This window comes from Chelonia mydas, chromosome 20, assembly GCF_015237465.2.
Source record: "Chelonia mydas isolate rCheMyd1 chromosome 20, rCheMyd1.pri.v2, whole genome shotgun sequence".
Lineage (NCBI taxonomy): Eukaryota > Metazoa > Chordata > Testudines > Cheloniidae > Chelonia > Chelonia mydas.
The window spans coordinates 12,061,571-12,074,840 of NC_051260.2; the positions used below are offsets into that span (position 1 = coordinate 12,061,571).

Consider the following 13,270-nt stretch of genomic DNA (forward strand, 5'->3'; position numbering starts at 1 on the left):
GAACGCAGGAGCCCTGCCTCCCAGCCTCTAACCACTATGACCAATACAGAAGCAGGGGCTGAGTGACTTACAATTTCAATATAATTCATTCTACTTTCACAATCCCTCCTTTTGGTCAAGCTACACAATGACCAACAATTACTGGGTTCCACATATCAAGCGTTCTTTATCTCTTTGTTCATCAGGGATATTTAAAATCATCAAATTAGCACTCTGGTTTGGAGTAGCTATCTGTGTAGCATGCCTGACACAATTTTGGATACAACAGGAAAGTAACTGAAAACACAAAAATTATTAGGATTCCAAACAGGAGAGTTAGGGCTCCCTGAAACAACCAGTTTTCTATGCCAGAGAAATTGAAAAGGTTACTTAGCCACTTCCATAAAGAACTTGGCTCTTCGTGGGGAAGATATGCGATTTGTTCTAAGTGGCTAGCACGATCTATTACCTCATTGGTGTTGTCTGGTATATATACACAGCAGTCTTTTCCAGTGAGAGCACAAGTCCCTCCTTTTGCCGCCAGCACTATGTCCAATGCCTGACGGTTTTGGAGGGCCATCTGTCGGATTGCCCCTGTTTCTTTGGCCAGGGCTCTTAAACTTTCTCCGGTTTCATTTGTCATTATTTCAACTACTGCTTGTAACCTTAGGAGCCTTTTATGCATGGTGTATTACTCCCCCTAATGGTATGAAGGAACCGCCAATGGCCTCTTCCCAGGTTAAGGGGCTTATGTTATTTACATACCATTGGGCATCTGTTAAGTCCCTTCTTTTTCGCCTGAATTTGCGGAGGCGTTCTCGAGGGAAGGTTCCTAGCACTCGGAATTGTGGGAAAAGTCGGGCAGGATAACAGATTCCTGACCAATTAGCTGTTAGTTCGGTATAAGCTCTGGTCCCACACACCCAGTGATGGCCTATTAAGGCCAGGAAGGGTCGGTTGCACCCATTTGTCATATAGGTGTTTGCAAAGGAGGAGTAGTATGCCCCAAAGGGTACAGGGTAATTCTCCTTACGAGGAGTGGTGTTATTTGCATGACATTGAAAGATTGTATTGTTTTCACTAAGGTTACTGTAGCGGAAACATGAGATTGATTTCTCTGTTTGATCCCAGGTTGAGAAAAAAATTCATATCTCCATACCCGGGCCGCCACTTTTTAGTTTTGTTTGAATAATCCCATGCACCATTGGCCACAATATGTTGAAGGCAACGGCTTTTCACCAGATCCAGCCCTGTCCCATTACACACCCAACACCAATGACCTTTTCCCTCCACCACACTTATCCATTTAGTTGCATTTATTCCCGCCGCTTCCCAAGTGTCATTGCTGATCCATATTTTGTTAAACGGATGAGGCCCTCCAGTGAGGTCTGGGGACTTGAGTGGGATAGCCAGGACAGGAACACCAGTTTGAGAGTGGGCTGGGATGTGGCTGCAGACCCAGCAATTAGAAATATTAAGGGTCTGAGCTATCCACACCTGCTGCTGGATAAAAGCATTGTCATCGTGGTCTCCCGAGACTGTAATATACCAGCAGCCGAGGAACAGGCAGAGGTGCATGTTGGAGGCAAGGCTCTTCTGGTTCTGACAACCTCAACTGAGGGAACCGCAGTCACGGTTTTACGCTCACCAGGCAGTAGGAGCTAGGCTCGCTACTGCTTTTTTTGTTTGTTTGTTTGTTTTGTTTTGTTCGTCGTCTGCTTCTGGCAACCCTTACGAGAGCATAGATTGTAAGGTATTGCAGACTGTTCCTCTACGTCTTCTTCTGGAGTCAAAATTGACTCTGCGTTGTCCTGAGGTGACTATTGGTTCTCTGGGGATGGTGTCTTCTTACACTGTGAAGCATGTATCCACGCTGCGATGCCAGATAGTTTAACAGCCGTCTGTGTAGTAAGCAATACCTGATGAGGACCCTTCCACCGGGGCTCCAAGGTGTGCTTTCGATGATGGCGCCCTACGTAGACCCAATCACCTGGCTCGAGGTTGTGGCAAGTATCGGAGGTGGGTTCCGTGGGCCAGGCAACTCGAACCTGTGAATGGAAGTGACTTACAGCTTGCATTAGTCCCTTGCAATACTGAAGGAGCGCACTGTGAGTCAAGTTCAAATCTGGAACTGGGAGTAATGGTAGTCATAGCTCGCATAGGGCGTCCCATAACAATTTCAAAGGGACTTAATTTATGCCTTTGGGATGGAGTGGATCTCATGTCCATAAGGGCTACTGGCCAGCTTAATCCTGTAGAGTCACAAATTTTAGCAAGCTTATTCTTAAGTACACCATTTTGTCTTTCAACTGCACCTGCACTCTGTGGGTGGTAGGGACAGTGCAACAGGTGTTTGATATGCAATATACAGTCCAGGTGTTGAACAAGTTGTCCAGTAAAATGTGTACCCAGATCACTGGACAGAGTAGCAGGAATTCCCTTGGCAGGTATAATATGATTTAACAAACATTTGGCAACAGACAGTGAGTCAGCCTTGCGACAAGGAAAGGCTTCAATCCAACCAGAGAATAAACATACCATAACCAATATAAGTTCATATTGTTGACACTTAGGCATTTGTGCAAGAACGGTGCTTGAGGCAGGCCCCGGAACCCCTGGGCCACTTTTACAGGTTTACCAATATTATGGCTTTGTGGTACAGGCTGCACAGTGGCGGGCTGCAAAAGAGCTAAAATAGGGGGGCCCACCATCCTATCTTAGTTACAGCAGAGACCATCCCCTACTTTCCGACATGCGAAACACCGTGTAGCAGGGCGGCCAGAGACAGGTAGAGTGAAAAGGGGGGCTACAAAGGCGCCAGTAGGTGAGCGCCAAAAGGAATCGGGACGTAGAGAGCAACCTTGGGCAACCCAGGATTCTTTCTCGGTTTCTGGGGCAGAGACTTGGAGCAGGGTGAGGTCAGTGAGGGACCAGGAGGGTAAGAGGAGAGTGGAGAACAAGGGAATCAGACATTTCGACTAGGCGTGCTGCAGCAGCCACAGCATGCAGGCAGGGGGGTAAGCCTTGGGCAACAGGGTCTAAAGTGGCAGAGAAATAAGCCACTGGGCGGTTCTTTTCTCCGTGCATCTGAATGAGAACTCCAAGCGTACACCCAGATTGTTCGTGGCAGAAAAGGGTAAAAGGCTTAGAATAGTCAGGCAGCCCTAAGGCAGGGGCAGAAGCCAAACCCTGTTTGAGGGAAACAAAGGCAGAATTGGCCTCAGGGGGCCATAGCATGGGGTCAGGCACAGAGAATCGAGTGAGTTCCTGGAGAGGTTTTGCAAGGGAGGCATATTGGGGAATCCATTGTCTGCAAAATCCAGCCATGCCTAAAAACTTCTGGACCTGGCTTGGGGAGCGGGGTCGGGGAAAGCTAACGATAGCTTGGACGCGTTGGGAGAAAGTGCACGGGAACCCTGGGAGAGGAGAAAGCCGAGGTATGTGACAGAAGCTTGACAGAGTTGTAGTTTAGAGCGAGAAGCTTTGTGACCCTTATTTGCTAGGGCAGTAAGGAGCACTAAAGAGTCAGTTTCAGAGGCAGACAATGAAGGGGAACAGAGGAGTAGATCATCTACATATTGGACTAATGTGGACCTGGACGGGAAAACAAGGTCAGCAAGGTCTCGGGCTAATGCTTGGGAAAAATATGATGGGCTTTCAGTATACCCCGGGGCAGTGTGGTCCATGTGTACTGTTGCCCCTTGTAAGAAAAGGCAAACAGGAACTGGGAGTCAGGGTGAACCGGGACAGAAAAGAAAGCAGAGCACAAATCAACAGTAAAATGAGTTGCATCTGGTGGGATAGACGCCAGAATCTTTGAGAGAGGCAAGTTTTGATTCTGTCCACCTATGATTTGCCTCTTCCCACCACTGCACGAAAAAATCAACCTCTCCTTTTGCCAATTTAGTTGTAGGTTGGCCAAGTTTGTCTTTTAAGACGTCTACTCGGTCTTTGTCCCAAGATCCTAACAGTGGCCACTGAATTTTGGGATTCTCCTGAGTTAGCCTAGATCATTTTTCCAGAAATTTACAGGAGTCCGAACCCTTCCTAAAATACTTAAAATGAGCCGGCAAACAGAGGGAAGGGACACCATTTGTGAAGGGGACATAGGATGGCCATGAATATTCGTTCTCATAGTTGTATGTCCATCTAGTAGGAATCTGGCTTTTCTTTCATCCACTTGCCTTCCAAACCCTAGATCTTTGGGAGCCACATGCTCATGATTCCATATTGACTGGGAAGTGGAGCAAACAGGAAGTGAGGTTGGCGCTCTGTGTCCTGTCCTTCTGAAGTCTAGTATTAATGGTTAGGCTGCAGGAAGACTAGGTCACTTAACTTAGTTCTGTAACTGGAAACTCCATATTTAAACACGAGGAGCGTTAAAGGAGGACAGGACTCCTAACTCTCTCATCATAGGCAAGGAGAACATTTGGTCTTTACTAAAATATGATGCATTCAGTGTGAGCCACAAAAGTGTCCAGGGCTCACCTGTAACTTCTGTTAAACTGCAGTGACACCTCTGAGCTGTGGAGATCTCTGGGGGGAGACCCCTTGCTTGCCACTCAAGTCCTACAAGTGCTAATAGAGAAGATAAAGACTCCAACAAGAACAGAAGGCAGCATCACCTCAGAGACAGAAATTGACAGGCATTTGGCAGCTGCTGAACCTCTCTCAGTAAGTTAGATGACAGACACGTCTTTCAGGCTTTCCTGTGCCCTGTGACAATCCTGCTGATGGAAAGCGGGAAGTGTGGTATAATATTGCTGTGTGGGCACTTCTCCTCTGAGGTACTGTTTCCCTGAGTCCGGCTCTGCTGTCTGTGGAATAAATACGGCAGTTTTAGAGTATGTGACTGATTTTACTTAATACTATCTGGCCATTAGAAAGTCTTTGGAGCAGGTTTCTCACAGTGCTTTGCAAATCTTCCTTAGGACTCACAACATGCCTTGGGAGGTCATACACATTTGTACAGATGTGGGAAAGTGAGCCACGAGTTAAGCGAGTTGCTTGCTGTCATTCAAGTTACTGGCAGAAGGGAGAATTTAGTACAGCAGATATCAGACTGGGAGAGAGGGTGTGATGGTGTTGGGAAGAGATCTCCTTTTTTACCATGCTCTCCTTTCAGGCAACATGTGCCATCTTGGAGGTGGTGTCAGCCCTGCAGTCGAGCAAAGCTGTGCAGGAACTGCTCCCAGAGTTGTTTCCTGTTCTCCTGCAGCAGGTCAGCCAAACCCTCGGACAAAAGGTGCCTTTGCCAACAATAAGCAGCCTGAGGCGATTCTGAAAAGGACTACAACTTACTGAGGGCAACCCTTGCCCGTAATTAGAAGGAAGGGAGAGAAACAAAGAGAATTCCAGTAGAGTTGTGTGATGCTCCCCAGGAGTTCCCAGGGTTACGAGGCACCTAACCACCACATGCCCTTCGAGTGAGGAAGTCTTGTCTGTGCCTGCTGTGGGTCAGTTCCCTGAAACTACCAGGCTCTGGCAAAACAAACACTGCCACCCAGGCCTCCTCAGACCTCAGTCTCTTTGTACAGGTTAATGACAGGCACACACCAACCCCCGAGTCTTCTGACCATTCCGTATTGTGTCCAGACCTTTATCCACTGAACTCCCACAGAATTATCAGGCCTGCTGTTCCCAATGGAACAGTACACACCAGTTTATTACTTCTACTTTAGACTCTGTACTTGATACTTTATTCCTTATACTCTATACTGCAAAACGCAGAGCACTTAGATATATTTCTAGTGAAAACAAGAAGCGAGATTATCAAAGAACAGAGATTCCAGTGATTGTGAGTAAGAATGCAAGCCAAAAATGGTTACATGTAAAATGAAATCATAATCTGCTCCTAGAAACTAAACTTAACCAACAGGTTAACCTCCTGTCTAAAGAGGTTTCTCACCCAAAGTTCTCAACCAAGCCTGATAGCGACCCCTCTTTCATCAAGCAAACTCGCTGTCCATCTACTTCCTAAGCGAAAGATGTCCCCAAAATAGACTAGAGCAAACCTTTGATGTGTACCCCAAAATTGGGTCCCCACCCCCTGTCTACTTCCTGCTACTTTCCTTTCTTTGAAGTTCTCACAGTCCTTCTCAACTGAATGTGAACCCTAATGTTCACCTTAATGTACATGTAAACAAACAGATGGATAAACATTTCTTGCCTGAAAGAAAATGAATTTGTCATCTTTCCTGGTGACTAGTCCCAAGACACAGATCCTAAGAATGTAATTTTCAATAAATATCCATGACTCTTGACACAGCATCTGTACATGCGTTTCACAATGATATTGGTGACATGGGCTTTTATTTGAGACTCATGGGGCAACCTTTTAGTGAACTAGAATGTACGTACCAGCCCCAAATGCTGATGCCTGGCAGGGCAGAGGCCTGGAACTGGCCGGGAACTGGGCCATGGAGTATTTCTAGCATATTGAGGGTGGGAGGAGGCTCAGAAACAGAAAGGTTGAGAACCCCAGTTCTACACTTCTCTTTGCTGCTTCATCACCCATTTCAGTGTTCCCTCCATCACCCGGACTGCCAAACCTCTACACCGGCTTCTCCAACAGGCTCTCCATTTGCATAGATAACAGGGAAATCCCTGATGAGCCCCCAGCTGTGACAGAGATGTTGCACCCCCACATCTTCCACAAACACAGACCACCTTGAGACTTTTTTCCTTCTAAGCACCAACATATGGTCTATTTAATCCCCCTACCAATACATAGCACCTTTATATTGTATCTCAACTTTCTAAACTCTTCTCCAAAAGTCAGGTGGGGGGTAGGGTGTTTCCACTCAGAGACCTCACTTTGTCAGGCTCTCCTAGCTTTTTGTCTTTCTGTTTCTCTTAGGATGACCAGACAGCAAGTGTGAAAAATCAGGACGGGGGTGGGAGTGGGGGAATAGGCACCTGTATAAGATAAAGCCCCAAATATCGGGACATCTGGTCACCCAAGTTTCTTTCTCTGTCTGTTCCCCTCAAAGGGCTCCTGCCCATGTCCTTTTATACAGTTTCCCTGTTAATAGAATGATTGGTTCCTTGACTCACTAGCCCCAATCTGACCTCGTAATCAGGTACACCTCTATCCAATTAGGCTTTCTGTGAGGAACCGAATTAGTAGGAATAGTGACCAGAGTGCTGACTCAAGTGCAAACCCTCAGCACTCTCTCACCTCATATCTGGAGATATGACCCCAAAATGTCCATTAGTGATCACCACACTCTATGCCCCCTGTTTTTGGGTCCTGATCATGTATCTTTTCCATATCATTGTACTCTGCTAGTGCCCATACTGCTTGCAGAAAGAGAAAAAGGACTGCAAAATTTTGTCCCTAGTAAAACTAGTCATATGAGATGTATGAGACTGAAACTTACCTCCCAGCATCAAGTCCTTCCAGGGACACTGGTGTCCAGGATATTGCCAATGGATGAACTGTCGATTGAACAGCAGACCTGAGAAGTAACCGGGGCTTCCTGACTCTCTGTTCAAGCTGCACCTTCCTCCTGATTGCTGCAGTTCTGTGACTTTCTTTCCCCAGGCTTTCTATCAAAGCATTAGAGTCTGTGCTTTTCAAGGGTGGGAATGAGAGACTGGTGAGAGCGCTCAGGAAGCAGAGGACTTGGATTCTTCTGGAAAACCCCAAGACTCACCATGAGGGAGTGTGTCTGCTGGTGAGGTAAGAGATCTAGGAGGCATCATTTTATCCTTGGGAATCAGTAGCCAATAGAGTGGCTGAGAGGGAACCTCCCGTTTATAGCTTTGTGGGCGGGGGGGTGCGGGGGTGTCCTGGGTGGAAACACACAGCTCCCACTCCTAGATATCAGAGCTGTATGCTCAGAGCAGCTGAGTTTTTGAAGTGTGCAATCTAGCCCATGAGCGGTTTCTTTTGTCTTCCAGTCTTCTGCTAAGATCTGGACTCATAACACCTGAGATCATACAGAGCCTCCTCCCCTGGGTGAATTCCCCCACAGAAAACCACCGAGTCACCAGCACAGCTTTCCTTGCCCAGGTAAGACACAGGGCTCTGAAGAGCAGTTTCACCATTAGACTGTTGTCTGCCTTTCTTTTGGGAGTTGTACAGTTCAGTTCATAGGAGTAATTGTCATTTTAAACAGTAGAATAGGTCCTCCTTTATATGGAAACCTCACCAGGAACTTCACGATACCTTTCTGAGTCCTTCTCTCTCTGTGGTTTTTATTGCCGTCATTGCCTATACTAGCTACACAACCACAGGTGCTGGCTGAGAGAGATACGGACAGAGTTTGGATGAGTGGACCTCTTCTGCCAAGTCCTAGTGCTGATCCTAACCAACAGCTCCTGATTTTGGTTTAGCTCAGAAGATCTTCTGAATGAACCGAGTGTCCTAATGCTACCAACCAAGCAACCTACAACTACATTAATGTCTATCTTAGGTTCTCATTACTGTAGTATCTGAGTACCTCCAAACTCTTTAATGTCTGTATCCCCACCACACTCCTGCGAGGTAGGGAAGCACTATGTTTCCTATTTTACAGGCAGGGAACTGATGCACAGAAGGGCTAAGTGACTTGCCCAAGGTCACACAGGAAGTCTTTGAGGGAGCAGGAAATGGAACCTGGGCCTCCTAAGTCCTAGGCTAGTGTGATACCCGCTGGAGCATCCTCCCTTTCCACAGCCTTCCTCCAACATTTGCATCATATTTCCCACTTACACTAAGCAACTATCTTCAGGGCTCATCCGGTTCTAAGAAAAACAATCTCTCTGTGCCTGTGATGGGCTGTACCTGGGCTTTGAGGCTCCTTACAAGAAGCCCCATGGTCCTACTACACCCTGCCCTAGGAAAAGAGCCCCCAATCTGGGTCTGTCTAGAGAGGCCTCATGAAAGCAGCCAATCCGAGCCCATCAGGCTCAGCTAAAAGGAGCTGAAGGGCCTTAGCAGATCAGTTCCTGGCAGGAACTGGAGGGGAAAGAAAGGGCGCTGCTCTCTGGCCACAGAAATTCAGGGGACAGCCAGAGTTTGATTCTGGCAGCCTTTACTTAAGCTGGGTTTGGAGGAAGAGAGTCCTGAAGAACTTTAACCCTGAGGTGAGGGTGAAGCTAAAAGTGGCCGGTAGGAAGAAGCGACAATGAACTGAAATCAAGCAGTGCCTAGCTCCTGTTTATAGGGTCTATGGTTTGGAACCCAGAGTTAGGGGCAGGCCCAGGTTCCCCTACCACCGACAGTGGCATAAGCCCCCGGAGGGGACAATGCTAATGGAGAGCAGAATGTAAAGGACCCAGAGTTGGGGCTGGAGACCCTAGTGAGGGCAATGGGACTGTTCTGGACTATCCCAGAAGGGGTTCATTTGGACTTTGGGACTCAGCCAGAGGCCTGAGCCACAGAAGACTCACTGAGGACGGCTGGCAGGGTGCACCAGGGGTGAGAAAAGGACTGTGATACCATACCCAGCCACTAAGAGGCTCTCAAGAGGTGAGTGGATCCCTATTCTAGTGCCCAAAAGGAAAGCTCCATGTTTTGTAGACCTTTCTCATTTGTGTGGAATACTAAAGTTACAGTGTATTATGTGCTAAGTATCAGAGGGGTAGCCATATTTGTCTGTATCCACAAGACTGGGGTTGTAGGAGAACTCCTTGTTGTTTTTAGTGTATGACATGTCTGCTCAAATTCTATTCCCAATCTTACTGATTCTATTGGGGCTAATGGACAGGTTGATTTTATATCAACTAATGAGTGATCCCATGCTCAGGGAGAAGAAGTTCCTTAAGCCTGTCTTACACATTTTGGAAGAAAGGTCACATGATAGGATCAGCATTGTCCGTCAGATGGCTGTAAGAGGCCTGGGAAATTTAGTCTATGGGGCGCCTGAGAAGGTAAGAGAGAATACTGACTAGAATGCAGCATAACTAGAGAAACCAAGGGAAATAGATGTTTAGTGATAGACTCTGAACAACAGCTCCTCTAGTGATAGACTCAAGGAGCTCAATCTATTTAGCTTTACAAAGAGAAGGTTAAGGAGTGACTTGAGGACAGTCTGTAACTACTCACATGGGAAACACATTTTGAGAATGGGTTCTTCCCAGTAGCAAACAAAGGTATAAGAAGATTCAATGGGGGAAAATGAAGCTAGACTAATTCAGATTGGTAATAAGGCATTGATTTTTAATGGTAATTTTAATTAACCATTGGAACAATTTACCAAGGGTTGTAGTGGATTCTCTGTCACTAGCAATTTTAAAATCAAGATTGGATGTTTTTCTAAAAGATACACTCTAGTTCCAACAGAGACTATTTCGGGGAAGTTCCATGTTATGCAGAAAGTCAGATCGGATAATCACAAGGGTTCCTTTTGGCCTTGGAATCTAAGTAACTAGGAATCTAATAATAGGATGACACAGGTGTATTATGGCACCGAGTTTGGCTCATTGTAGCTCGAACCTGGTCTGAAATATAACTGTTGGTCTCTGGGGGGTGGGAGGGGGAGATGAAATTCCCACAGCTTCATAACCGCTAAAGAAAACATATTAGAAGTGTGATCAGTGATAAGTGTTCTTTAATGTCGTATGTTTGTACAGGTGAAAAAGCACAAGAAGTTTCTTATGGTCATATTGATCAGGGCCTTAAGTGACCCTTTCAGTTCTGAAGTCATTGGCAAGAGCATGAAAGCAGTGGCCAAAGTCCTGAAGGAGCTGAAAGAGAAGGACATAGGTTCTTCCTTCAGAGACCTCACCCAACAGATCCGGACCTACTTTGACAACGTATGTGACCAGAACTCTCCAGCGCCAGTTCAACCGATCTTGATTAGACTCCGTTTACTCCCTGGGCATTGCTCATGTCAGAGTGAAGAGATGTTTCGGCCCCAGGGAAGAGAGGTGTTTTACGGAGGAGGAGAACGTTAGGAGGATGGGGATGACATCCCTGCTCCCACAGTCTCCCCCTTCTGTTCTTCTTTCTTGCCACTGAGAACCTCAAAGAAAGCCTGAATACTAGATTAGGTAGCTAGATAACCATGAAAAGGGGGTTCCAAGGTACAATAGAGAGTGTTGGGCCTGCTCTATACCATTTTTATGTGAGAGGGTTGGAATGATGATTCCGTTTTGCAGAGAAGTTTGAAATTGCAAATTTTGGTTTTGTTCCTATTTGTGGGAATCCCTCTCCCCAGACTTCAAAACTCTTTGTGAAACAGAATTACTATTCTCAACCGAGCTCTATTGAAAACTTGGGTCTGGGCAGTCTGCTCACAGACTATCCCGGGGCTGGGAACCCAGGAAACGGTGGGAGCTAGAGGTGCCAGAGAGTTGCAAATATGAGAGCCAGGGTCCCAGAAGCTGGGGGCCTGGAAGCCCACGATCCCAGTCAGCCTGCTAGATCGGCTGCCAAGGAGCTGGATGAGTGCACTGGCATGACAGCAGGCAGGTTTCCAAGGACCCCTGCCTGGCTTCTGGAGGAATTTCATCAAAATGGAACTCTCACTAAAATAGTTTGATGAATCAGCAAATTCGAATCAACAATTGGTTCATGAAAGTGTTTCTGACTAGCTGTAGTTGGAATCCCTCAACTTTAGCGTAGAAGAGATGGCTGTGTGAGGTATGTGATGTGATTGTCCCTTAGTTACTAACTTGTGGGGCTTTCTTGGCTGTAGGAGGATGATGCTCTTCATTTATTGGCCTTTGTCCTATTTGGCATCCTGGCCCGCCTGACAAAAAGAAAATGGAAGGGCTATTTCACCGACCAGGTTAGACAGAGCTGGGTCACACTTCTGCTGCACCTGCAAGACCCGAACCCCAAGGTTTCAATGGTAAGACCGAGAGTGACTTATTTACTAAGCCAAAGGAATCTTCCTCCCAATGCCGGGGGAGCTCTGCTATTCCTGCCTGCTGTGGAGGCCCAAATTCTCCCCTCAGTTCATTGCCCTCCTGCTGAGTCAGTTCCCGCCAGGTTGGTCCATGGCTGCCTCACCAGAACCCAGGATAGGTCATGGGTCTGAGCCCGACACCTCTCTATTCCTGTCTGTCTCTGCACCCCAGGCCCCTGCCTCCCCAGAACAGAAGAGAGACCTGGTGAAGCAGCTTTCATAGGTAGATCTGTTCCAAAAAGACATTGATGCTACCTCCAGGTTGCAGTGGAAGCTCTCCCCTCTATTAGTCATTCCTGCATGTTTTCTGCCAATTACATCCAGATGAATCCCTTTTTATCCTGGAATAGATGAGCAGTCAAGCAGATGAGTTCCCTTTGAATGACAAAAGCACTCAGTAGGGAACAATTAAATAGTGTGACACTCTTTCTTTTTTTCAGGAATGCAGAGCTACGTTTCACCTCTGTGTCCCGTTTTTGGGACTGAAGAGGCTCCAAACTGCCGTGAATGAACACCTTGATGGCACAGCCGAGCTGAAGCCTGAAGAGCTCCAGGTGGACATTTGCAGTCACCTTGTGAGTGAGCTGTTGAAGTGTCTGAGATTCTTGACTGGAGTGGCTTGTGGTGGTGTAGAGGTGTGGGGGGGATGTGTGATGGGTAATGGAAATAATGGTCAGAGTGGGATATATGACTGAGGATGATGGGGAATGTAAATCTGCCACAGATCCCCATTTTTCCCATGTCCACCCAGTCCCCTGTTCTTTCTCTGATTTACCTGTGGCTCGCAAAAGCATGTGTTGGCAGTCAAAGGGCACTTCTAGCCAGAGAGAGCTCATGTGTCCCTGATTTCCTCTAGGCCAAAGAGAATGCCAAGGTGCTGGAGAACTTGCACAAATCACCATCATGTACTTCTGTAGCAGCTGGGAAGAGATCCGGGCAGTTGCAGCCAAGTTAGCTGGTGAGAGATGATGCCCAGTGTCCCTTTTGGTATTCCCATTGAGGGAGAGAGAAAAAAATCCCACTGTGCAGCACTGAGCTGCCATTAATCTCTCTGTGCCTCAGCTTCCCATACATAAATGGGGAGGTTAATATCCCTACCTCTCCAGTGTGGTGGTCGGAGGAAATCATGAGTTGCTATAAAGTGCTTCGGGATTGTTGCGGGGAAAGCATGGTGCAGTCATTTAGTCATAGAGTTGCTATAAAGTGCTTCGGGATTGTTGCGGGGAAAGCATGGTGCAGTCATTTAAAGCATGGGACACTGTCACGTAGGGTATGTTTGCACTTGGAGCTGGGGGTATAACTCCCAGCTTGATGAGACATACCCACACTAGCCCTGAGTGCTAAAAATAGAGAGTAGCAGCAATGGCAGGAGCAATAGGAGGTTTAACCACCCCAAGTATGATCCCATCCAAACTCCAGTCGATTCTCAAGGTGGCTAGCTCCTCTCACTG

The 13,270-nt window shown here is 47.0% G+C and overlaps 1 protein-coding gene and 1 long non-coding RNA gene across 2 annotated transcripts; both read left to right on the top strand.

Moving 5' to 3' along the window:
* Positions 1–4,300: 4,300 nt before the first annotated feature.
* Positions 4,301–7,998, top strand: LOC122463425. The gene is made up of 4 exons (XR_006286779.1): positions 4,301–4,653; positions 5,105–5,298; positions 7,526–7,663; positions 7,885–7,998. It is a non-coding gene; the product is annotated as an uncharacterized LOC122463425 (long non-coding RNA).
* A 1,695-nt stretch (positions 7,999–9,693) lies between these two features.
* On the top strand, positions 9,694–12,774 carry LOC122463413 (protein maestro-like). Its single transcript, XM_043533166.1, has 5 exons — positions 9,694–9,837; positions 10,540–10,722; positions 11,607–11,762; positions 12,260–12,394; positions 12,676–12,774. Exons 1-5 carry the CDS (start codon positions 9,694–9,696, stop codon positions 12,772–12,774), a joined length of 717 nt encoding a protein of 238 aa, XP_043389101.1.
* Positions 12,775–13,270: the final 496 nt, after the last annotated feature.